Source organism: Trichechus manatus, unplaced genomic scaffold (assembly GCF_000243295.1).
Source record: "Trichechus manatus latirostris isolate Lorelei unplaced genomic scaffold, TriManLat1.0 scaffold00163, whole genome shotgun sequence".
Lineage (NCBI taxonomy): Eukaryota > Metazoa > Chordata > Mammalia > Sirenia > Trichechidae > Trichechus > Trichechus manatus.
In genome coordinates this window covers 488690-516127 of record NW_004444099.1, presented here as the reverse complement: position 1 = coordinate 516127, position 27438 = coordinate 488690, and the positions used below count along the sequence as shown (strand labels likewise).

The 27438-nt window shown below is 43.7% G+C and overlaps 1 protein-coding gene across 1 annotated transcript in view; it reads left to right on the top strand.

Moving 5' to 3' along the window:
- LOC101357246 (core histone macro-H2A.2) overlaps window positions 1-27438 on the top strand; it is a 62107-nt gene that overhangs the window by 28370 nt on the left and 6299 nt on the right. Inside the window, exons 2-6 of the mRNA XM_004386376.2 lie at window positions 4382-4612; window positions 15137-15243; window positions 16769-16966; window positions 18040-18150; window positions 19715-19814. Coding sequence (XP_004386433.1) covers window positions 4441-4612; window positions 15137-15243; window positions 16769-16966; window positions 18040-18150; window positions 19715-19814 — 688 coding nt within the window. The 5' untranslated portion in view covers window positions 4382-4440. The remainder of the gene's footprint in view (window positions 1-4381; window positions 4613-15136; window positions 15244-16768; window positions 16967-18039; window positions 18151-19714; window positions 19815-27438) is intronic.

Genomic DNA, 27438 nt, shown 5'->3' with positions numbered 1-27438 from the left:
AGATGGAAGGTAATGTGACAGGAGTGGAGACCATGGGCATTTGGGCCACTTCCTTATGCAACCTATTTGTGCCTTCAGGTCCTGCTCAGGCATGATCTCATATATACCACCTCCATTTAATGATGGAGTGCTGCTGTGCACATCCAACTTTATAACTCTGTGGGTCAGGCAACACCCAGTTTAAGATGGGCAGCTCAGGCCACATTCAGTATCTGCTAAGGCCCAGTAACAAGCCAAAAGCTGTTTCTCAAAAGGAGAGTAGTTATCTGCAGAGGACAGCAGGACTTTGCTCCAAAATCATGAGGGTCTGCTCTGTGACTCACCAGTAGGGGCCTGCCAAAGACTCCAGACAGCATCTCTACCTGCCACAGACACTTCAGACACCATTGGATCAGCCGGATCATATGGCCCAGGTTGCAGATTCTTTTCTTGTTCTGGGCCCCAACTCAACACTAGCAGCTTTTTGAGTCACTTGATAAATAGGCCAGGGTAGCACACCCAAATGAGGAATATGCTGCCTCCAAAATCCAAAGAGGCCTACTAGGCATTGTGCCTCCTTTTTAGTTGTGGGAGCAGCCAGATGCAATAACTTTTCCTTCACTTTAGAAGGACTATCTCAACATGTCCCACACCACTGGACTCTTAGAAATTTCAGAGGTAGAAGGTGCCTGAATTTTTGTGGGATTAATATCCTACCCTCTAGCAAGAAAATGTTTTACCAATAAGTCCAGAGTCATTGACACTTCTTCTTTACTAGGTCCAATCAGCATAATGTCAGCAATGTAATGGACTAGTGTGATGTCTTGTGGAAGAGAAAGGCGATCAAGTTTCCCGCAGACTAAATTATGACATAGGTCTGGAGAGTAGATGTATCACTGAGGTAGGCAACTGAAGGTGTATTGCTGGCCTTGCCGGCTAAACGCAAACTGCTTCTGATGGTCTTTCGAAACAGGTATGGAGGAAAAGGCATTAGCCAGATCAATAGCCGCATACCAGGTACCAGGAGACGTATTAATTTGCTCAAGCAATAAGACTACATATGGAACAGCAGCTGCAATTGGAGTCACCACCTGGTTAAATTTTCGATAATCCAGTGTCATTCTCTAAGATCCATCTGTTTTTTGCACAGGCCAGATAGGCAAGTTGAATGGGGATGTGGTGGGAATCACCATCCCTGCATCCTTCAAGTCCTCAATGGTGGCAGTAATCTCTGCAATCCCTCCAGGAATGTGATATGGCTTTTGGTTTACTATTTTCCTAGGTAGGGGCAGTTCTAATGGTTTCCACGTGGCTTTTCCTACCATAATAGCCCTTACTCCATTTGTCAGGGATCCAACATGGGGGTTCTGCCAGTTGCTGAGTATATCTATTCCAATTATTCATTCTGGAACTGAGGAAATCACTACAGGACAGCTTCAGGGACCCACTGGACCTACTGTGAGACGGACATGAGCTAAGACTCCATTAATAACCTGACCTCTGTATGCCCCCACTCTGACTGGTGGGCCACAGTGATGTTTTGGGTCTCCGGGAATTAGTGTCAGTTCAGAGCTAGTATCCAGTAATCCCCAAAAAGTCTGATTATTTCCTTTTCCCCAATGAACAGTAACTCTCATAAAAGGCCATAGATCCCTTTGGGGAAGGCTGGGAGAAAGATTAACAGTATAAGTTTTTGGCAGTGTATTGGAGTCCTTCCTCAAGGGACCCAGCCTCTCCTTCAATCAAGGGGTTGTGGATATGTAAACTCACTCAAGTCTGGGAATTGATTGAGGGGCCATGACTCTCTATCCTGGTGATTCGAGTTAGACTGCTGTTCACTTGACCTAGAATTCATCTGCTTGTACAGATCAAGTAAATATTTAGTAGATTTCCTATCTATTTCACTCCTAGGGACACCATGACTAAGTAGCCAACACCATAAGTCCATACGAGTCAGACTATTCTGATTACTGCTTTGACTCTGCCATCCATTACAGTAACCATGCCCACCTTGTCTTTGTTGATTGAGTGCTGCCACTTGGCCCCTACCACCACAGGCTCCAATCAGTCCCATTGTAGTTACGTGTCTTAATTCAGTTAAGGCAGTTTCCACTGTCACATGTGACTTACATAAAATAGCAATGACAGCAGTCTTCAAGGATCCTGGGGCTCCCTTCACAAATTTGTTCCTCACCATTGTGGTAAAAGTTGTGTCCTCTGGGCACTCCACATATGGATCTGTAGGTCTAACCTGCTAAATCCACTGTAGCATGCCAATTTCCCTAAGCCTTTGGATACCTTCTATAGTATACCAAGGCAGTCTGGTACTTCAACTTGATTTAGTCTAGGCCACCACGTAATTCACGCTTCAGCAACACAACCAAATAAACTATTAGATCCTTTCCTAACTGCTTGAGCTGAAACATTGAATGAAGAATCTGTGCTTCGTAAGCCCATATCAATAAACTCAGACTGATCCATCTTTGTGTTCCTTGCACCATTATCCCATGCCCGTAACAGCCATTCCCACACACACATACTCCCCAGGTTTCTGTTTGTACAGATTAGAAAAGTCAGGCAGTTCTTTTGGAATGTAGTATACCTCCTCCTGGGTTACACTTTGTACTTCACCTTTTGGAGCTCACCAGGACTTAAGTCTAGTTATAGGTCTAGAAGCCAAAATCGATGGGGAAATGTTTTGAGAACATTCAGCATTGTCTTGTAAAGCATCTGCCTCAGGCGAAGTCTCAGGCAATGACTCAAACAAAGGTGCAGCTGGGTTAATCTCATTAGATGGGAGTGGCGGGGCTGATGGTTCTGTTGGCAGGAGTGATTCAATGGAATTTAGGGACTCAGTGTCTCCAGCTTCCTGATTTTCTGTCCATATGTCCCCATCCCAGGTTTCAGGATCCCATTTCTTCCCAATCAGTGCCCTCACTTTAACTTTAGACACCCCTCAAGGTTGGCAGTTGAGTTGGCATTATAATTCAGCCACTCTTACGATAAGACTCTGGGTTTGGTTTTCAGCAATATCAGCTCTGTTACTACAAGAAATAACGCTTTCTTTCAAGGCACAAGTGGAAATTTCGAGGTCATTTATGTGGCACTTGAGCTTTGACTCTGAAGCCCTGAACTCATCTCTTTCTTCCATCAGTTTGGCTAATGAAAGTAGGACAGGCAAACCAACGTTCCTTATACTTCTTATTATGAAAAAATTGTAGAAAGGTGTCATACATGCAGTCACCCAGAGCCTCGCCTTTCACCAGTACCCAATCTACTGGGTGATATTTTCCGTATTTTAATTGCCACCTCGCACCATGGATTAGCAGTGCCCTCTTAGCAGGCAGAGTCATCAACATCTTTAAAATTAACCAGACTTAAGAACCGATTTAGAAAATTCATCCTTACAATTTTGTTTCTCTAGAACCACTCCTGGTACCAAATGTCTTAAACTGGGTTCTCTAGAGAAACAAAACCAGTGAAGCATATAAATGTATATGTAGAGAGAGATTTATATCAAGGAAGTGGCTCACGCAGTTCTAGAGGCTGTAACATCCCAAATCCACGGGTCAGCATAGAGGCTTCTTCTGATTCACGTAGCCTCAGGGGCTGGTGAACCCAAGATCAGCAGGTCGGGGAGCAGGGCTCTTGCTCACAGAGATCGACAAATCCTAGCATCAGCAGGCAAGGCCACAGGTAAGCTGCTAGCTGAAGTCCCAAGAATCAGAGGTCAGACAAACAGGAGCCAGCTGCCGGATCCAGAACGAACAAAAGCCCCCGAGCCCTGCCAGAACGTCGGCCCACACTTGATGCAGGCCACAAGCCCAAGAAAACTCCTGTTGACTGGTAGGCTACTCAAAGGAGATCCCATCATGGGGGTGATCACATACCATATCTCAACAGGGAAGTGACCACAACATCACATGACTGACAAAACACAGAATCATGGCCTAGCCTGGTTGACACACAACCTTAACCATCACACCATCTCAAGGTCCTTGATTGAATTGCATTTGCAAAGTCCCTTTGGCCATATGAGGTACCATTCACAGGTCCAGGGGTTAGGCTCTGGACAACTTTGGGGGTCATTACTCAGCCTATCACAGGAACAATGACCACCCTGACTGCTCTCTCCAGTGGGACAGTTTTCTTTTTCCTCTCCTGTAAGGTCAGCTGGCTTGGTGAAGGTAGGAGGGGACAGGGACCCGTTTGTGGGTGGGCCTGCAGATGTCTTGCAAATGCCCAATGCGGGCTCCCTGCCTGCAGCACCTTTCAGTGCCAGCCAGGTCTCTGCTGCCTGTACCTGGCAATCAGGCGCTTCAGAGGTGCCCTGGGGCCACATCACTGTTTCCAAGATGCTTGCCAACCACCCACCCTCAACCCTGCCTTCTTTCCTTTCCAGCATTCTGTTAGTGCCGGGAGGCCACTGTGTCAGCAAGCTGAGAGGGAAACTAAGGCAAGATGTCAGGCCGAAGTGGGAAAAAGAAAATGTCCAAGCTGTCCCGTTCAGCCAGGGCTGGCGTCATCTTCCCAGTGGGGAGGCTGATGCGTTACCTGAAGAAAGGGACATTCAAGTACCGGATCAGCGTGGGTGCCCCCGTCTACATGGCGGCCGTCATCGAGTACCTGGCAGGTAATGTGAACATGCAATGGTGGGTTGAACATGAAGTGTGAGAGAAGACAGGAGTCAAGAGTGAGCACCTGGAAGGATGGCATTGCCAATAACACTCCTTCCCCACTGGGTCAGTCCCAGCTGGATGCTGGATCAAATGCAGGAGAAGGTGAAGTTGGTCTTCTGCCTTGTCCGTGTCCTTTCCTTCCCTTTTGTGTTTTCTTCCCCACAACTTTAGGCTGGAGTTGAGAGAGCACAGGCTTAGGTGTCGGTTCAAACCTGGAAGAATCCATTTACTGGCTCTGTTACCTTGGGCTTATTACTTAACCTCTCTGTGCTCAAGTATTTCCAGAGCAACCTCATTCACTTGATGGAGTTAATGTATGTAAAATGCCTGGTGCAAAGGATGCATTCCATAAATGGTAATTCTTCTCATCTCTCCTCCATTGATAGCTGATAAAATCATTCAGGGCAAAGTATAAATGACTAATTCAGTTAAAGTGTTGTATTTTCAATCTGTATTTGCATTTTAATGAGACAAGGGGTTAAGCCAAAAGAATAAATCATTATTAGTGGAATTGCAGGCCACTATGAATAAGTGAACGGGGGATTTTTGTTAGGTTTGGGGAGTCAATGTATTCTTTTGCTCTTGTTTAGGGAAAAGGGGTCAAGAGGTGGAAGCCTCCTATCATCCTTGAAATGACTTTCAACATTCATGAAACAAATATTGACAGCATGCCTTCTTTGGGTCAGGCCTTGAAGATATAATGAAAACCAGCCAACAAGGTCCTACCTTCACTGGGCTTACAGTCTAGCAGGGAAGACAAGCATTAAACATATCACATGTAGTGAGATGCTCAGTAGCCTGGAAAGTTAGAGGAGCTGTTGGGGAGGGAGGTAACCTAATATAAAGCAAAGATCATTAAGACCTAGGAGTCTCTGGGTGGTGCAAATGGTTAATATGCTTGGCTGGAGGTTCGAGTCCACACAGAGTCACCTCGAAAGAAAGGCCTGGTGGTAACTACTTCCAAAAAATCAACCATTGAAAATCCTGTGGAGCACAATTCTACTCTGACACACATAGGGTCACCATGAGTCAGAGTCAACTCAGTGGTAACTGGTTCTGGTTAAGACCTAAATCAGGTTCTCATACCTGGTTTCTCTCAGTGGATTGATTAAAAATCCTGAAGCCTGGTTCCAGCCCCAAACCTTCTGATTAATTGGTGTGGAGTGTGGCCTGGGCGTCGGGACTTTTCCAAGCTGATTCTAATGTATAGCCAGGATTGAGAATTAGTAAGCGTTAGCTAGATTCAGGTCAGGGGTGGAGCTAGGAAGAGATTGTCCACGCACAGGAAGAATGAGGGTGAAGACACAAAATTTAGAGGAAGTGTGGTCCTTTCCAGCAACAGGAGGAAGTTCGGGGTGCCTGGAGGATAACTGGGAAACAGGAGCCACTGAGAGATAAGGTTGGGGATAAGCAGGGGCGAGATCGTGAAGGTCCTTGAGGGCCACACTGAAGATGTGCACACCACACACACACACACACACACACACACACACTACAGGGGAGGGCATCAAAGGGCGGAGGTAGCACTTTGGGAGGTCAGTCAGGCTTAGATGGAGAACAGTTGGTGGGAGTAACATCAGAGTCCAGGAGACTAAAGGGCTGTTGCAGCGGCACTTTTGAGAACTGACAGTGGCTAAGACTACAGCTGGGCAGTGGGGATGGTGAGAAGAAAGGGACAAATCTGGGAGATATCTAGAAAGTAGAGTCAGCTTTGCTCAATAATCAGTTGAATAAAGGGGAACAGGCATCAAAGGTGACCCAAATCTTTCAGGCTTGAGTTGGCTGCTTTCTTTCAAGTTAAGATACTGTGAGTTGAGGAGCGGGAGGTGGGACTCAGAGACAAGAGTACTGGAGAAGCGTATAAAGAGTTTGGCTAAGAGGAAGAAGAGAAAGTAGCTGGTGGATGAAGATGGAGCCTGTAGTGAAGTAGGAACAATGGAGGAGAGACAGGATGGGGGCGAGGGACTCAGTTGGGGTCTATTGAGTTTTTGGCATCTATCAGATGTCCAGGAGAGTTAAGTGGTTGGATACACTGGCTTCAGGCTACCCTGAGACTGGATTCTGGCCCTGCCACGTGTCAACTATGAAGCCGTGGACACATTGCTTTACTCCTCATGTTACTGTGAGGATAAGTTAAGATAATGCATGAAAAGTGCTTAGCATCCCTCCAGACACACTCAATAAATGTGTGTACCAACTCAATAAATGTGGCTATTGCTGTTCTTGGAGCCCTGATGGCACAGTGGTTAATTGTTTGGCTACTAACCAAAAGGTTGGCAGTTCGAATCCACCATTGCTCTTCTTAAGCGGATACCTACTAGGCACGTTGGAGCCCAAGAGACCTAAGGGCTGGAGATTCCGGCGCAGCAACGTTTGGACAGACTGAGTGGTTTAAGGCCATGGGAGTAAGTGAGGTCACCTGGAGAGAGACCCAGCCTCAAGCAGCACCACTGTGCCCAGGTTTATGGCCAGGTAGAAAGGGAAAGGGTGGCCCAGGAAGCTGAGAACAGCTAGAGTTTCAGGAGGGAAGGCGTGAGAGCACAGAGCCACAGAAACCAAAGGAAGAGGGAGTTATAATGGTGGCAGTGCTCATGCGGGGTCACGCTGATGAGAACCAGACAGGGAACCTGGCCTAGCCACCTGTAGGTCATGCGTGACTTTGGCGAGGACAGTATGGGTGGTCAAAGCGAAAATGCAGTGGGCTGAGGAATAGGAAGTATGGACTCGGAAACGGGTGTGTGGAGCTCGTGTAGGGGGTTTGGCCCAAAAGAGAGGAAGGCAGCTGATAGACTAGGAGCTGAGGGTGAAGGAGGGACGGTGCTATGTGAAAGAAGCTTGAGCCTGAGTAGGGGTTCTTAGCCTGGGGTCCTTGGCCCCAAATCCAGGGGTCCATGAACTTGGATGGGAAGGAGTACATCTTCATTTTCACTAACCTTCCTTGCAATTTAGCATTTCCTTCCTTTTTGAATGTGAGCAACAAACCCCATTAATGTCAGCGATACCTGGGGCTTTTTCACCACTAGAAATCACCTGTACAACCATTGTTATACTTATCTAGAAAGATCATTTACGCTTATAATTACCCCAAAACCACAGTAAGTATTAGACCTGCCACTAGATCTTGTTATTTAGCGTGTTGATAAGAAGCACATACATTACTATAACCAGATATTTTTAATATTTTAAAAACTGTATTCTAACCTAATTGGGTATTTTGTCATCCTAAGTATTCTTTTCTTGAGATATAATTCACATACCATGAAATTCACCCTTTTAAAGTGTACAGTTCAATGGTTTTTAGCATATTCAGTAGGTTGTGAGACCATCACCACTATCTAATTCCAGAACATTTCCATCACCCCAAAAGAAACCCCGTGCCCATTAGCAGTCACTCCCCATTTCCTTCTCCCCCCAGCTCCTGGCAACCACTAAATCTACTTTCTGTCACTATGGATCTGCCTATTCTAGACATTTCATAAAAATAGAATCATACAATACGTAGCCTTTGTGTCTGGCTTCCTTCACTTAACATAATGTTATTCTATGTCTTCTATTTTATACATTTTTAAAACCTTATTCTGAGAAGGGGTTCAGGGGCTTCAGCAGACCCCCACGGGGGTTCTTGCACCAAACAAGGGAGAGAGAGAGGCTGGAGATACTGGAGACCTGGAGCTTGTCAGGGAAGCAGGCCCCTGCGGACTTTGGAACCCACTGGAGGCTCTAGTGTAAGAGGAGAAGGCGCCTCCTCCAGGTTCCAAGAGGGTAGGGCAGCTGGAAACAGATGCCCACCACGATGCCGTCCTGTGGGGACATCAGCCTCTGAAGACTCGCTGCTCTTTCGCGCAGAGTTTGATCTGGCCAGCCTTTCCTGACTGACCCTCGTAAAACTTTAAATTGCAACATTCAGCTCTGATCTCTCTCCAAATCCCAGCAGTGAACAGGGATTCACCCGCTGATGTCCTGGGAGCCAGCCCTGGACGGTGGGTTTCCTCTGGCCACGTTCCCTCTCTTCTAGGATTCATGTCTGTGGTCTCTAAAAGGTCCTCTCTCCCACTCACTGCCCCCTGAAAGGGAACCTGGGACCTCAGGAATGGCCAGCAAGAGAAGGGGTGGGGGACTACTCAGTCAAAGAAGAGTTGCACAAATGTTCAGCAGCTCTGGGGAGAGGTAGCAGTCTGCCATGCCTGATGGCTCTGGGCTGGCTGCCCGGCTGGCCCCAGGTTCACACATGATGGCACTAGATAGTTAGAACTATTCCATGTTTCTGCTCCCAACTTACTGGGGGAGGTTGCAGGATCCAGCGAGTATTACACGCTGTACTGGTCATCTAGAATGTCCCACCAACCTGAAACATGCTCAAGCCTTCCATTATGGTTATCACATTCATAATTCAGCTTATCAATAGTAGAATGGTGATAATATTGGCCCAATTCATGTCCACAATGGCTATGAGGAAAAATGGACTGAAAAAAAAATCAAAATTCCAGAAAAACATTTTGTATCAATAATCAATGCAGCATAAATGTAAGACATTGAGAATGAATTATTTTATAATGATTTTTACAGTGAGAAAATGCTCTTTAATGTATTTTTAATTGAAAGGACAGGGTTGAATTCAAGGCTGAATTATTGTGTAACATAGAAACTCATCACTTACACACTTCTTCCAGATAATTGAGGTCTATCCATTTAATGCCGGGCCCTGGTGGGGAAGTGATTAAGCATTTGGCTGCTAACCAAAATGCCGGCAGTTCAACTCCACCAGCCAATCCTTGGAAACCGTACGGGGGCAGTTCTACTCTGTCCTATAGGGTCGCTATGAGTTGGAATTGACTCAGTGGCAATGGGTATCTATTTAACACAAGCATTTTTTTTTAACCTAATGATTTTCATTTATTAGATTTGCGTTTTGAAAAGGTTACTTTAACAGCCAGGACCACCAAGTATGGTCGTGCAGGTCACACACTGCACAAGGGTACACATTTAAAAGGCTGTCATTCACATCATAGACCTCAAGGATTTGTATACAGTTAATCTTCATTATTTGTGGATTCTGTGTTTGTGAATTTCCCTATTCGCTACCATTTATTTGTAACCTCAAAATCGATACTGTCAGCGCTTTCGCAGTCCCTCACAGAAATGTGCCGAGTCTCCCAACATGCATGTTCCCAGCTGAGGTCGAATTAGGTAATGCTCTGCCTTCTTGTTTCAGCTCACATATTGTAAACAAGTGTCCTTTTCGTGGCATATTTAGTGCCACATTTTTCACATTTTTGTGCTTTTTGCTGGTAGTTTTGCTGTTTAAAATGGCCCCCGAGCATAGTGCTGAAGTGCTGTCAGTGTTCCTGAGCACAAGAAGGCTGTGACGTGCCTGATGGAGAAAATCCATGTATTAGATAAGCTTCGTTCAGGCATGAGTTACAGTGCGGCTGATCATTAGTTCAATGGTAGTGAATCAACAATATATATTAAACAAGGAGTCTTGAAACAGAAATACACATAAAAAAGCTTATGTATTGATCAGTTGACGAAAATGTTGTGAACATTCCCCTAGGAGCAATGGTTCAAACCAAAAAAACCAAACCCGTTGCAGTCATGTCCATTCTGACTCACAGTGCAGAGTAGAACTACCCCTTACAGTTTCCAAGAAGTGCCTAGTGGATTCGAACTGCCGACCTTTTGGCTTGCAGCCATAGCATTTAACCATTACACCACCAGGCTTTCCTGGATCAGTGGTTCGGTATTTACTAATTCAGTATTCTTGGCAACGTAATAGAACAGAACTACACACATTGGTTACCAAGAATTGACTGCATTTATTATGAGAATTTCCAATAGATGGCAGTAAAGAGTCTTACTCTAACAAAACAGGGAAGTACAGTGTCTTAAGGAAGGGACAGCTTTTTCCAATTTGCACAAAGGTATCCATGGACCAGTTGTGGCTTTGTTGGCATGGATATGGAGGAGGACAAAACTGGGGGCGGGAAACCATTTAGACAGCCATTACAATGACCTGGGCTAGAAGAGAAGAGGGCCTTAACCCAGGCAATGGCAACAAGCATGGAGAAGAGGAGCAAAGGTATACGAGGTGGATGAGGTGGGATGGGCCCCACGTGGTGACTGGGAGGAGGAAGAGGGAGGGGAAGGAATGACCCCCCCCTTCATGCCCAGTCTCTGGTAGGAGCACTGTGTGGATTGAGGTGCCAGTCCCAATGGAGACGGCAGGAGCAGGTTTGGGAAAAGCTATCAGGATTTTGATCTGGGGACATGGTAAGTTTGAGTCACTTGTGGAACCCCCAGGTGAGGCTGTCCAGGTGACACCATGGTAGGGCTGGAGGTACAGATTTGTAGCATGGGCACATGTGTGGAAACTGGAGCCCTGAATTGGATAGGGTTGCCCTAAAAGTCATTGTAGACTGGGCAGAGCAGAGGGCACAGAGACCCAGGGGCTCTGCCACTTGGAGGGCAAGTGGACAAAGAAGAAGGAGCCAGGGGGGACAGAGTCTCAAAACAGTGGCCACCTCATGCCCTCCATCCCAACCCTAAATTTCATGTGATATTTCCCCACCTTCCTGGGCTGGAATATCCAGTGTCAGATTACATTGTGTACAAGACAAGAGGACACAGGCTCTTCCAGACAATGTGCAGGAGCTTTCCGACATCGCTCTTGGCTAACGGAACCATTCTTTTTACTACCGGATACTCAACTGTTTTCCAGATGGTTACTATTGCTGGAAGTGTGACTTCCTGAGAAGTGAGGGGTATAGAAGTCTATAGACTTCTGTAGCAGTCTCCACCACTTAACAGAATAAAGATCTTTCCACAAAATTTGCAGTAGGACAAATGTATGCTATATAAACTGGTTTTCCTATTGATTGTCAATATAAGGATACTTGTGTGCCTAAAATCAATAAAATCACTCAAGTAGTGAACTTTTATAGTTCATGTGAATGTGAATATATTCGTCATAATAACATTTGAAAGTATTAACAATGATTAACGTTATTTCAAACACTTAAATGGTGAGGTTCCTGCCCCATAGGATGTTCAGACTAAAAATCCAACAGAGAAGAGAACTCCTTGGTCTAGATTCTCTGTTGCGTATTATTAAGAAGTTGTTCATTTTAAAGAAAAAAAAATTCTACCTCTGCTTTTGCACTAGAGCATATAATCAAGTTTTTCTTTCTTTTAAATGATTGTGGAAGGGTAAGTTTGAGACAGCCCTGTGGCCCACTCCCTGAGCAGCGGCTGTGGGCCAGGTGTTGTGCTGTATGTGGAATTGCTGCCTTTAGTCTCTTCCTTTGTCGCATTTGAATCCTGCAGATGTTCTGTTTGTAAATCTAATGTCTGTGCCTCTGTCAGTCTGAAAACAACCTAAGCTTCCTTGAGATGGCCTCAAGGCCCCAAGCACACCAAGCTTCTCATCAGCACTACCTTTTATGCTGCTGGGAAATTTGATGAACTTGGAGAGTGTCTTAGTTATCTAGCGCTGCTATAACAGAAATACCACAAGTGGGTGGCTTTCACAAACAGAAATTTATTCTCTCACAGGCTAGGAGGCTAGAAGTCCGAATTCAGGGTGCCACCTCCAGGGGAAGGCTTTCTATTTCTGTCGACTTTGGGGAAAGGTCTTTGTCATCAATCTTTCCCAGGGTCTAGTCGTTTCTCAGCGCAGGGAACCTGAGTCCAAAGGACACACTCTGCTCCTGGCTCCTCTTTCTTGGTGGTAGGAGGTCCCTCTGCTATCTGCTTCTTTCTCTTTTTTATATCTCAAAAGATTGAGCCCTGCCTTATTAACATCATAGAGGTAAGGATTTACAACACCTAGGATAATCAGATCAGATCACGAAATGGTGAACAACCACATAATACTGGGAATCATAGCCTAGCCAAGTTGACACACACTTTGGGGGACCACAATTCAATCCATAACAGGGAGGAAGCTTAACTTCCTCCTCTAAATGCAGGTGACAGGTGTTGGGAAACTGATGGCCCTAGATGCTGCATTCAATTCAACTTCTCCTGCTCAGACGTTTCAAACTGGAAGGCTCCCTAGTCCCCCCACCCCAAACTCCCTTCTAGAAAAAGAGGTGAATGGAGTGCTCCTTCCTCCCAGGATGGAGCCTGGAAATGACAGTTCCCCTCTCCTGAGATGTGCAGGTACAGGAAACTCCTCTTTATTGTCCCCAGTGGGGAGCTGTACATTTTAACCTGGAATTGTAAAGCAAGACTATTTGTGAAAGTTTTATAACTACATTTTTATTCCTTCTTGATGGATACCCTTTCCTAAGAGAAAGAAAGAGTTGAGCAAACAAATGCAGCAACCGGATTATGTAATATAGCATTAATTTCAAATACTGTCTCCCATTGTCCCAATATGAGGCAGTGTTATTTCAGTGGTAGTAATTTTCGCCTTCCACGCAGGAGACCCAGGTTCAATTCCTGGCCAGTACACCTCATGCGCAGCCACCAGCTGTCTGTCAGTGGAGGTGCTCAACAGGTTTAAGCAGCGCTTCCAGACTAAGACGGACCAGGAGGAAAAGCCTAGCAATCTACTTCTGCAAATCAGCCAGTGAGAAGCCTATGGATCACAATGGTCTGATCCACAACCAACCCTGGGGATGGTGCAGGACCCAGCAGGGTTTCATTCCATTGTGCATGGGGTCTCCATGAGTCTGGGGCCAACTTGATCGCAGCGGACAACAACCTTGTCCCAACAAGTATGGTCATACTTCTCAAACTCCATGCCCCAATCTTTGATTCAGGAAATATGATCCCTGTATAAATGAAGCTCTGGTTGTAACAATGGAGCCCCTTTCTTTTTGTTAAGATTAAGACACAGTGTTCATTGCTTAATAACGTGGAAAAGATGGCGTGAGAATGAGTTTGCAGTGATTTAGCGCTTTTCATTATGGGAACGCCATATAAATATTTAACTCTAATGTTTATTTTATTCTAATTTTTGGTTAATCACATTTGCTTAGTTAATATGGCATACTTATGCCAAGTGCTTATTACTATTACCATTTTATGAATGATGGCAATTTCATGTGCTATTTTATTTGAAATTAGATTGATTGTAAAGACTCATACAGAATCGCCTGTTAATTTTAGAGCTTAGTATTTATGTCATTGCACTGGCAGATCCTCCTGAACATACACACACACAATATGCTCATGCACACAAATTTTTCTGCATTATCACTTTGACAACACATTGGCACATTGACTCTAGCTTTCTAAGGGAAGGAATTTTTACAGCTCATTCATATTTTTGAAGGCAGCCAAATTTGATTTAGCAGAACATCTTTCTGAAATTGAGGAAGAAAGAAAAATAATAAAAAGAGGAGGAATGGAAAAGACATACAAATGGTATAAACCAATTCCGAGCTATATTTTTCTTTAATGTTGACCAAAAAAATTTGACAGCATGCAAACCAGTTCTAGGAAAATTCCTTGTTATCAGCTTTCTCATGTTTACCAAATGTCATTTATTAAAGTCAGAACCATGCTTAGATCCTGAGGGATACATGGAAGACGCTGGGCCCCAACATACCCTCCTATCCAGGTGTCGTGGTTATCCCCATTAGGAATTCACTTTTGAGGTTAAGCATTTCCTCATCCTGCAGTATAAGTCAGTTCTTCCCATCAGTTTTGCTTTGGGACAGAAGCAACCTGGGGCATCGATGTGGGAAGAGAGCAAAGGGGAAAAAGGAATTATGAAAGGGGTCCCAGTGGGCACCAAAGACAGACTTTACCTACATCACTAGTCTCTTCAGAGAAGGCCTTGCTTTATGGAGACTGAAGGAAATTCAGGTCCTATGGTAGGGTTCTGAATTGGTCAGAATTAAGTTCTAATGACAATGGCAGAAGAAGTGCAGAGAAGCCAGTCCAGGTTGGTAAGGAGGCCCCACCATCATAAGAGACTCAGCTTCCTTCTATCTTGTTGCTCCACCATCCACGACTCATGACTTCTTCCTCTTGGTCGAAGATGGCTGTTCGAATTCCAGCTCTCATGCCCTCCCTCAGTCAGCCAGTAAGGAAGAAAGGCACAGCCCCTTCATTGACGGACACTTCCCAGAAGTACTAACAACACAAACGCTTACCTTTCATTGGCCAGAACTTAGTCACATGACTACAATTATCAACAAGGGAGGTTAGGAAACGTAGTCTTCATTCCTGTGGTTATGGGCTCAGCAAAAAAATCAGGGATCCAAATACTAAGGAAGAAGGGGGAGAATATATATTGATGGACAACTAGGAGACTTTGCCACAGGTCGAATATTAGGTCTTGCTAAAATACCTTACTTGTTTGTGACCTGCGCTCTTTTCTGCTTTCTAAATTTCTTTCCAGACCCAGGCATAAAAATCATAAATGAATAAAAATGATTGAACTCAAAGGCCATTTCTGAAAAAAAAGCTTTTAAAGCTCAGACTGCATTCTGTGGTTGCCTATTAACGCCCTTTTCTATTTTCAGCGGAAATTCTGGAATTGGCTGGGAATGCTGCAAGGGACAACAAGAAGGCTCGGATAGCCCCAAGACACATCCTGCTGGCCGTTGCCAATGATGAGGAGCTCAACCAGGTATGTCTGAAGCCTGAGACCAGCCACAGAATTGCTTTGCCCAACAAGCTTCTGCACATGGACCCGGCTGGCCAAGAGTCGTTCCTGCTACAGTCACAACCCATTTATTTATTTATTTTTAATCAGACCATATGAGAGAACAAGTCCAATGAGCTGTATGATTCAGATTCAAATTAAAACTGCCTCTGGAATAGGTCCCGTTATACAGTCTGAGTCTTTCCAGATCTTCTTTTCCTCTTTAAAGGCAAGCTCTGTGTGGTGCTGGGAAGGAGGACAGTACACATATGTTATTCTCAGTTTCTTCACCCAAACTTCATTTGGTAACAGTTTATTCTGACTACGAATCCCTCCTTATCTATTGGAACGGACCCTAACTGTGGCTCATGACAGTGGTCTCCGGAGCAGAGTGACTGCCCCGTGCCCCCGCCCCCGCCAAGGATATGCAAGGTGGCAGGCACATAATATTAGAATGTTTATTTATATTTACTTTCATATCTCATTCTTCTCAAACCACGTGTGGTGAAGAACCAGCTCTTATTATTTCCAATCTATTGTGCACTGATAATTTCAAAAATACAATAAAAATAAATTACTAGAAAAACAAAATTTTTTTAAAGAAATACAAGCCCCGATGTTTTTAGAGTCAATAGATAAACAATGACTCTGTTTGCTATAAAAGTTTCTAGACTCTTACTCTCAGTCTCTGCACGTCTCTTGTCACAGGCAGGTAATTAACAATTCCCAGACCAGCCCTGCTGTGCAGACCACACTTGGAGCAGTGTTGCTTTGGAACGTACAGAATATATTAGTGTAATAATACATGCAGTCCCTGGGTGGTACAAACAGTTAAGTGCTTGGCTACTAACTGAAAGTTTGGCAGTTCAATTCTACCCAGAGGCACCCCGGAAGAAAGGCCTGGTGATCTACTTCTGAAAGATCACAGCCATTGAAAACTCTATGGAGCACAGTTCAATTCTGAAACACATGGGGTCACCATGAGTTCGAATCAGCTCAGCCGCTACTGGTTTTTGGTTTAGTAATATGTGTTGATTATTTACAAGTCAATAAACGTATAATTGGAGGGTGATGGTCAAACATATGTTACTGATGAACTGTATGATCAAAAGCGTGTGGAGACCACTGGTTTGTGGTTAACTGGATCTCGTCCTTGTGTTGACCTCGAGCCTAATTTTTGTCAAGCTATGCTCCCCACATGTGAGCTCTTTATCCCCTGTTGTGTCTGGAATTCCACAGCCCTGGGCAACAACCCTGGTGTCAACCTCTATAACCCTTTTATTTTGCTTTGCTTTGTTTTGCTTTCTGTACGAGATCACAGGACGACTTGATGCCTACAGAGAAAAGCTGTACAAGTGAACGAGGGGAACCATTGAAATTGTGTATTATGCAATTTCTTTAGGAAACCAAAAACCAGACTTAAGACTTGTTTTGCCAGCAATTGGAATTGTATTAAATCCAGAACTAGAAAGCCCTTTGCTGTACGAGCTCACGCATTTTCTCTCTCCAGCTGCTAAAAGGAGTGACCATCGCCAGTGGAGGCGTCCTGCCCAGAATTCACCCCGAACTGCTGGCCAAAAAGCGAGGGACCAAAGGCAAGTCTGAAACTATCCTCTCCCCTCCCCCAGAGAAAAGAGGAAGGAAGTCCACGTCGGGCAAGAAGGGAGGCAAGAAATCCAAGTCTGCCAAACCACGGACGTCCAAAAAGGTGAGCCAAGGTTGCATCTTGTGAGCCAGGGACTCCCACAAAACAAGAGGAAAGTTTAAAGAGCCAAAGATGAGGGCGTAGCCAGCATCTCTGAAGGACCAAGGACTCTGCAGCTTGATGCTGGGAGAAAATGACAAGGGTGTGTACACAGAAGAAGAAATCTTCATCAAACGTCATCAAACAGGGTCTACTAGAAGTTTCCACACCCAAACTGTGGGTGATTTTCATGGTTCCAGACCTCGTCCTTCGTCCCCACCAAAATCTTCAGATGAGAGATGATAACCTGGAACCCTAATTTTTATTTCTGTACAGAACTCCATGTCGCATACTGAAAAATCTCTGGTCTCCCATAAAGAGTCCCTTGAGTTCAGCCCATGGAATTTTAGGTGCTTGGGATAGTTTCACATGCAAAGTAGCTCTCACTCAGAGATGCCATTTGTGGAGTAATACTTTGATGTGCTGTCCAGTACGACAACCACTAGCACATGTGGCTATTTAAATTTGAATTAAAATTAAATCAAATTTAAAATCCATTTTTTTGGTTGCACTAGCTGCATTTCAAGGGCTCAACAGCATTGGACAGTACAGACATAGAACATCTCCATGACTGCAGAAAGTTCTATGGGCAGCATTGCCTTAGAGGGTATCAATTTTCATTCTGCAGACCCCCATGATAATACAAAAGATTATACGAATTTACTGCACTGCCTCCAGTGTACCCCAGGAAAATCCTGGCGAGGAGTGTGGTTGAGCAGTGCACTGTGAACAACCCCACTTGGCTCTGGTGGTTGTTATCATAAGCTACAGACGTTGGGAAAAGCAAGAAGAGTGTACGTGTGTCCAGGTTTGGGTGAGGACTACAGGTACGTGTGGGCACCTTTAACACACTTCATTTCTTACAGTACCCTTGTCTTTTCCTCATGGCTTCCCTCAGTGGAGAAACAGTAGAACATAATGCCTAACATCTTCCTTTTATATCCAAGGTTGGTAGCAGCCATGAGAGGAGCTTAATAAAACCACTTTGGGCTTTTTCTGGATTGTTCTCCATCTGTCCTTCTGATTTCTACCAACAGTCCAAACCAAAGGACGGTGATAAAGAAGGAACTTCAAATTCCACCTCTGAAGATGGCCCAGGAGATGGGTTCACCATCCTGTCTTCTAAGAGCCTTGTTCTAGGGCAGAAGGTAATGAAGAAAACTGTAATGTGCTGTAATAAAACACTACTGCATTTTTATAACCTACTGTTACAAGCAATGATGCCTCCTTCATCCTTTGCTCCTCGAATACAGCGTCCGCACTGTCCTTGAATTAGTCATTTTTAAGCCAAACAGATATGGTAGTTTCTATATTGTGAGTGTGAACCAGCTCTCTCACGTTGGGAATGAATGCTGACATTGGTCGGCCAAAGGTAAGCCTAGAGAAGCCTTCTGGTCAGCAGATAGAATGACATTTCTGGTTTTTCTGGGAATTCCCCAAGCATCGGTTATTTCTGTGCCCATCAAAAAAATCCAGAGCTTACTTTCTCAAACTACCTTTGAGAGGCCTGCCTTACAGTTCAATGTAATTTATCAAAGAAAGAAAATAGAAATATATGTTTCCTGAATATCCGTGGCGTTAGAAACGAATTATTTGGCAATAATTCAGTCTGCTCTCCTTTCTAGACTACAGAAAGAAAACAAACAGGGCTATACATTTCACCAGTCTTTGGCAGCACAATAGCAGCCCAGCCAAAGATGCAAATAATTCATTCCCAGATGTGTGAAGTTTACTGAGCAGATGATTTATCTACCAAGCGAATGGGGGCTGAAATAAGATACACAAGGAAGCAGTCAGTTAATCATATGAAAGCAGGGAAGCAAAGAGGCGGAATTTATGTCCCCTCTAGGGATTGTCCACGGGTGTCCCTGAGTGGTACAAACAGTTAATATGCCTGACTGCTAACTGAAAGACTGAGGTTTAGTCCACCCAGAGGCACCTCAGAAGAAAGTCCTGGCAAACTACATCCGAAAAATCAGCCATTGAAATCCCTATGGAGCACAGTTCTACTCTGACATGCATGGGGTCACTATGAGTCAGAAGCGACACTGGTGGTTTGATCCCAATGGTTTAGGGGCTGCCCCTAGTTAGATAAGCTTTCTTTCACTTACACAGGGGAACATAAAGTTCTTGCACATGGGGAGACTATGCCCTCCATTCCACTAGGCTGTGAACATGTAGGACAGCATTTTACAAGTATCACCCCAAGAATGTGGTCCCCAAAAGGCAGATGGCCAGACCTAGGCAGTTCAGACTCCCAGAACCCCCTTCACTTCTCTCCAGCAAAGCCATTGGCTTCACAGCCCTGCCCCAAAAGATCAGTGCTGCTGTGTGAAGAGAGACAGAGACCTGGGCTTCCCTTGCAGGAGTTACCAAGGACCCACCATCACAAACCAAGGCCACTAAGGCTGGGAACCAAAGGCCTGAGCTAGAGGGAAACAAAGAGGAAGGGAGGTCCCATTCCCATTCCTGGAAGAGGCGCAGATTCGTTCCATGCTGCTAGTCTCAAAATGAAGATCAAATCCACTGAGCTCTAAAAAGTCTGCTGAAAACCAAGTGCCTGGGAAACTTGAGATCATTGCTCCATGTGCAGTCTCTTCCTACTGACATTCAGTATAAATAATTAAGAGGATTAATGGAGGGAGGTAAGACATGAAGATTTTCGGTGGGATTTGATCCTTCCCAACTCTCCATCTTTTCTCCCTAATGCAGTTGTCCCTGACCCAGAGTGACATCAGCCATATTGGCTCCATGAGAGTGGAGGGCATTGTCCACCCAACCACAGCTGAAATTGACCTCAAGGAAGATATAGGTAAGGTCCTGAGACTTTGGTAGTGGGGCCATACAATAACATGGTGTTCACGAAAGTTCTTGGGAAGTCGGTCACTGTCAACTGGATATTGCTTGGGGTGCTATGCCAAACTCTTTGTCTTTGTATGTAATTGAACAGCTTTACTAGACCGTAACTTTGTTTTAATTCTGCTTATGTTTTTTACATGTTTTACTGAAGTATTACATAAAAACAGAACCATGCACAGATCATCAGTGTACAGCTTAATGAATTTTTCTAAAAGTGAACCCCCTGTACAACCAGCAGCTAGCTCATGTGGCAGAACCTTCCCAGCACTCTAACAGTCCCCCTCGTCCACCCTCCTGGTCCCTCTCCCCTCCAAAGGTAACCATTATCCTATCTTCTAGCAGCATAGGCGGGTTCCACCTGGTTTGAATTTTGTATAAATGAAATCATGCTGAATCTTTTGTGTCTAGCTTCTTTTTGCTCAACATTGCATTGATGACATTCATCCCTACTGTTGAGTGTGGTTGTCAAGTGTTCATTTTCTTTGCTGTGTAGTGTTCCATTGTATGAATATACCACATTTATTGTTCCATCTTACCATTGATGGCATTTGGGTAATTTTGGATTTGGGCTATAATGAATAGTGCTGCTATAAACGTTCTTGGACATTCTATATATATTTTAAGTTTGAAGATTGAGAACACCATTGATAGAAAGGAAATGGGCATTTAGAAAAAATTAGTTTATCTTCAAAGTTATGAGCATTAAGTTATTTTACCAGTGATTTTCCACCTTGGAGGTGATGGAGCACTGGTTTTAGGCTAGATGGAGGCACTTGGGAGGGAAGAGGGTAAAATATCAAGGACACTGGAAATAACAGCATATTAAATGATCACGATCTCATCCATTTTTCCTAGACAGAACTGCCTTAAACTCTCCGTTGAGAAGGTCACGTGCGCAAAGAAAGGGCTTTGTCTCTGGGGTGCAGAGCTGGTCTCAAAATTCAAAGATGTATGTGATTTGAGGCAGTTGCTAGTGGGTGAACTTGGTCTGGTACCAGGGGCCCTGAGGCTTCTGGGCTCTCTTATGGTTCCCTTCTGGCATCCAGCTTGTTCTGGCAAAAAGGAGATAGGAGAGCACCAGACACCACCCAGCATTAAAGAGAAACTGGGCTTTTTCTTGTTCACAAATAGACCATGAAAACTCCTTCTTCACTCGTTAAACCCACACCCTATCAGCAGCCATTAATGCTTCCCCTCTGTGGAAAGATGCCTCCTACTGGCCTTAATCTTGACCTCTGTTTTGAAGTGCATCCGAGTCTCTCTCAAACAAATTACCATACTCCCACTTTATATACTTCTTTAGTATTTGGATTTTCATATCAGAAAAAGAGTAATTTTTTTTTTTTAAGTGGCAAGGTGGTAGAGTAGAAAAAGTGCTGGTATTGGAGCAAAAACTGAAGCTCAGATAGCAGCAGTGGATAACAAGGCATCTTGGGCATCTTGGGACGATAAATGAGCAAATGGTTAAGAGGGCAGGTTCTGGAGTCAGCCTGCATCTATGTCTTGGATTTTACTGATCAGTTCCTAGCTGTATGACCTTGGGCAGGTTTCTTAACCTCTCTGAACCTCAGTGTCCTCATCTGTAAGTTAGGATAACAATAGTGCCTGCCTCACAGGGGTGCTGTGAAGATTAAATGAGATAATGCATGGATGGCACTTAGCACAGTGCTGGGCTCATAAGCATTTAATAAATGATGGCCTTTTTTATTATTGTGTTTTGTTAGGAGTCCCACCCATCATAATTCTATTCTCCATCACTATCATCCAAATTAATCATCCCATGCATATCATACCTTGTTTAAAAAAATTGTATTACAGAAAATTTCAAACATTCACAAAAAATAGCAGAAGAGTACAATGAAACCCTATGTATCCATCACCCAGTTGCAATAATCATCCACCCATGACCAAGCTTTTTTCAGCTTTGCCCCCACTCACTTCCCCCAGACAATATATCATTTTATCTGTGACTATTCCAGAACAACCTCTAAACGGTAAGGACTGTTCTTAACAGTGTAACCACAATACCATTATCATACCTTAAAAAATAACATATTCTTAACCTCATCAAATATTCAGTCAGTGTTCTTATTCCAACTGCACAATAAATGTGCACTTACTTTTTTAATTTGTTTATTTGACTCAGTTCTAAATACATTTACACATTGCAGTTGGTTAAGTCCCTTAAGTCTCTGATAACCCACAGGCTCTGCCTTCACCTCTCTCTCTCTCGTTTCCTTTGCAATTTATTTGTTAAGGGAACTGGCCATTTGTCCTGAAGGTTTTCCCAAAATCTGAATTTTGTTGATTGTACCCTCCTAGTGTTGTTAAGGATGTTTCTTCTCCGTTTTTTTTTTTTTAATTAGTATTTGGATCAAAGGCTTAATGAGATTCAAGTTCAAAAATTTTTGGCAAATCTGCTTTGTGAGTGATATAGCATTCTTCCATCTGGAGGCCTGTAACATCTGGTTGTCTCATTTATGGTATTAGCAAACGTTGATGCTCATTCCCTCGATTTCTTCATTCGTTAGGGGTTGCAAAATGGTGACAGTCTAATTCTATCATTCCTTCTTCATTTGTTCACTGGAGTATTTCCATAGAGAGAAACTCCTGTCATCAACTCAGCAGTTTGCTTTATTCTTTTTTTAATATTTTATGTGTTTTTTTGGTGAAAGCTTACACAGAAAATTCAGTTCCCATTTAAGTATTTCTATGCATATTGCTCAGTGACATTGGTTACATTTTTCACAATGTGTCAACATTCTCATTATTTCCATTCTGGTTGTTCTGTTTCCATTAATCTGGCTTCCCTGCCCCTCCTTACCTTCTCATCTTTGCTTTAGAGTAAATGTTGACCGTTTGGTCTCATATAGTTGATTTTTTTTTTTTTAAACAGCACAGTACTCACAGGTGATGTTGTTTATTTTATGAGTTAATCTGTTATCTAACTGAAAGGTGACCTCTGGGAATGGTTTCAGTTCCAGGTTTAAAGGGTGTTTCAGGGCAACAGTCTTAGAGGTTTCTCTGGTCTCTACCAGCCCAGTAAGTCTGGCCTTTTTTAAGAATTTGAATTTTGTCCTATGTTTTTCTGCCATTCTATCCAGGACCATTTATTGTGTCTCTGGTCAGAACAGCTGGTAATGTTAGCCAGGCACCATCTAGTTCTTCTGGTCTCAGGAGAGATGAGGCCATGGTTCATGTGGGCTATTATTCCCGTAGACTAGTTTCTTCTCTGAGTCTTTGATTTTCTTCCTTCTTTTTTGTGCTTTATTCTTAAAAATCTTTAGTGAAGAGGATGGTATCACCTTGCCTTTTAGACTTTCCCATTTGGCTGCTGACCTGAATGCAGAGTGTGGCTGTTGAGACCTGTTTCCCTACTTCTCACTGTTACAGAGACCAACTGGAACTTGGCTACCAGCTTTGGTTACTGGGCCTTCCCCAGGCTGTATGACCAGCAAATCAACACCAGCCAGGAGTCTGAGAGCCAGACAGGAGACTTAGAGACCTGTTTAGTATCATTTTATCTGTGAATATTTCAGATATTCAGATTGCTTCCAGCAATCACCATTTCCAAATTGAAACCAAAGCAGGTTAATGAAGAATACCGTCTCCATGTCCCCAGTGGAGAGTGACTGTTGGGAGAGACACTTTTCCTAAATAAGCTGCACAATGGATTAGGGCTCTCCAAACACACTTGAGTGTTTGAGTACGGAAGGGGGTAGCGCCCTGGCCCAGCTTCTAGGGAAACCTCTAAATGGAATAATAATATTATTATTGAATATGGATAACCATAAAGAGAGAGAGCTGAGACTTGCCCCAGACAGCCAGATAATCATACTAATTTGAAGATGAAAATAGGTGATGTGAAATACCGCATCTCCCACCTGAGAGCAGCAGTCATCCTAGTCTGGACAAAACATTCATATATCACCTCAGAGACATGAGAGTGTGGGAAGGGGTGGGCTAGACCCCCTGGCGCACACAGGTGGGGATCCTACTGGGCCAGAGGTGGAGGCCTGCTATCTCCTGGGGCTCCACGTGGCCTCTGTAGAGGCAAGATCCTGAAGTATTGAGGAGGGAATTGTCCTGACATCAAAGACTCGGAGGAAGGCGGTTAGAGATTAGCCACTCAAATCACTGCAGGTTTCCATTGAGAACTGAGGCCCAGGCTGGGGAACAACATGCCAGTGTCTGAGGCTGTGTATGTCCTCTGACCCCGAAGATTTAGAGGTTGGTGGTGGTGCTGGGATGGCAACAAGACTTCAGAGTTCTCCACCCTGAGCCCGGAGGTTCCTACAGAGTCACCTGCCTTGGCCTCCACTGTGGCTGCGTCTCCAAGGGCCAATCTGGGACCAGCTTAGAGCTGGTGACAAGAGGCAGGTTGCAGGATCTCTGATATTCCCCACAGCATAGGGTGCATCTATCCAATCACCAAAACACTGATTTTAACCTACACACTATGAGTATTTAACCTATAGGACAAGGCACCGGAGCCTCAATTTTTTAAAAAATCATGTTCAAGATTATGTCATCAGATTGCTTTATGGCCAAATCACTCCCTAAGAGGGTTTTGTGAGTCTTTTAGAATCTAAGTCTTGCTGTCCCCACACGTCTATCAGTTTGTCATACTATGGTGGCTGGCGTATTGCTGTGATGCTGGAAGCTATGCCACCGGTATTTCAAATACCAGCAGGGTCATACCAGCAGGGTCAGAGACAGGTTTCAGCTGAGCTTCCAGGCTAGCAAGAAGGATCTGTTAGTTTACTTCTGAAAAAATTAGCCAGTGAAAATCTTATGAATAGCAGCTGAACATCGTCTGATATAGTGCTGGAAAAAGAGCCCCTCAGGTTGGAATCCACTCAGAATAAGACTGGGGAAGAGCTGCCTCCCCAAAGTAGAGTCAACCTTAATGAGGTAAATGGAGTCAAACTTTCGGGACCTTCATTTGCTGATGTGGCATGACTCTAAATGAGAAGAAACAGCTGCAGACATCCATTAATAACAGAAACGTGGAATGTACAAAGTATAAATCTAGGAAAATTCGAAGTCCTCAAAAATGAAATGGAACACATAAATGTCAATATCCTAGGCATTAGAGAGCTGAAATGGACTGGTATTGGCCATTTTGAATTGAACAGTCATATGGTATACTATTCTGGGAATGACAAATTGAAGAGGAATGGCGTCGCATTCATCGTCAAAAAGAACATTTCAAGATCTATCCTGAAATACAACGCTGTCCATGATAGGATAATATCCATATGTGCACAAGGAAGACCAGTTAATACAATTATTATTCGAATTTACGCACCAACCACTTATGCCAAATATGAGGAAAATGAAGATTTTTTACCAACTTCTGCAGTCTGAAATTGATCAAACATGCAATTAAGATGCTTTTTATTTTTTAGGCATCTTAGGGTTGCTATGAGTCGGAATCAGCTCGACAGCAACGGGTTTGGTTTTTTAGTTTATTTAGATTTTATTTATTTTTTAATTGTACTTTAGATGAAGGTTTACAGAGCAAATTAGTTTCTCATTAAAAAATTAGTACACATATTGTTTTGTAACATTGGTTGCCAACCCCACGATACGTCAACACTCTCCCCGTCTCAACCTTGGGTTCCCCATTACCAGCTTTCCTGTCGCCTCATGCTTTCTCGTCCTTGCCTCTGAGCTGGTGTGCCCATTTAGTCTCATTTTGTTTTATGGTCCAGTCTAATCTTTGGCTGAAGGATGAACCTCAGGAGTGACTTCTGTACTGAGTTAAGAGGGTGTCTGGGGGCCGTACTCTTGGGCAATCAAGATGCTTGGATACTTACTGGTGATTGGAGTGTGGAAGTTGGAAACAAAGAAGGAACAGTAGTTGAAAAATATGCCCTTGGTGATAGAAACATAGCTGGAGATCGCATGATGGAATTTTGCAAGACCAACGACTTCTTCATTGCAAATAATTTTTTTCACCATCATAAATGGCGACTATACACGTGGACCTCATCAGATGGAAAACACAGGAATCAAATCAACTACATCTGTGAAAAGAGATGATAGAAAAGCTCAATATCATCAGTCAGAACAAGGCCAGGGGCCAACTGTGGAACAGACCATCAATTACTCATATGCAAATTCAAGTTGAAGCTAAAGAAAATTAGAACAAGTCCACAAGAGCCAAAATATGACCTTGAGTATATCCCACCTGAATTTTGAGACCATCTCAAGAATAGACTTGACTCATAAAACACTAATGACCAAAGACCAGACGAGTTGTGGAATGACATCATACATGAAGAAAGCAAGACATCAGTAAAAAGAAAGAAAAGACCAAAATGGTTGCCAGAAGAGAGTCTAAAACTTGCTCTTGAACATAGAGTAGCTAAAGCAAATGGAAGAAATGATGAAGTAAAAGAGCTGAACAGAAGATTTCAAAGGGTGGCTTGAGAAGACAAAGTAAAGTATTATGATGAAATGTGCAAAGACCTAGAGTTAGAAAATCAAAAGGAAGAACATCCTCAGCATTTCTCAAACTGAAAGAACTGAAGAAAAAATTCAAGCCTCGAGTTGCAATATTGAAGAATTCTACAGGGAAAATATTAAACAACAAAGAAGCATCAAAAGAAGATGGAAGGACTACGCACAGTCACTGTATCAAAAAGAACTGGTCGACTTTCAACCATTTAGGAGATAGCATATGATCAAGAACCAATGGTACTGAAGGAAGAAGTCCAAGCTGCACTGAAGGCATTGGCAACTAACAAGCTCCAGGATTTGATGGAATACCAACTGAGATGTTTCAGAAAACAGATGCAGCACTAGAAGCACTCATTCATCTATGCCAAGAAATTTGGAAGACAGCTACCTGGCCAACTGACTGGAAGAGATCCATATTGTGTTCCAAAGAAAGGTGATCCAACAGGATGCAGAAATTTTCAAACAATTTCATTGATATCGCATGCAAGTAAAATTTTGCTGAAGATCATTCAAAAGCAGTTGCAGCAGTACATCGACAGGGAACTACCAGAAATTCAAGCCAGATTCAAAAGAGGACGTGGAATGAGGGCTATCATTGCTGATGTCAGATGGATCTTGGCTGAAAGCAGAGACTCCCAGAAACATGTTTACCCGTGTTTTATTGACTATGCAAAGACATTTGACTGTGTTGATCATAACAAATTATAGATAACATTGAGAAGAACGGAGAGAATTCCTGAATACTTAATTGTGCTCCTGCAGAACCTTTACGCAGACCAAGAAACAGTTGTTCGAACAGAACAAGGGGATACTATGTGGTTTAAAATTAGGAAAGGTGTGCATCAGGGTGTATCTTTTCACCATACTTACTCAATGAACGCAGCATCAAGATTGGAGGAAGACTCATCTGCGATAGGCAGATGACACACCTTGCTTGCTGAAAGTGAAGAGGACTTAAAGCACTTGCTGATAAAGATCAAAGACTACAGCCTTCAGTACAAATTACACCTTAACATAAAGAAAGCAAAAATCCTCACAACTGGACCAATAAGCAACATCATGATAAATGGAGAAAAGATTGAAGTTGTCAAGGATTTCATTTTACTTGG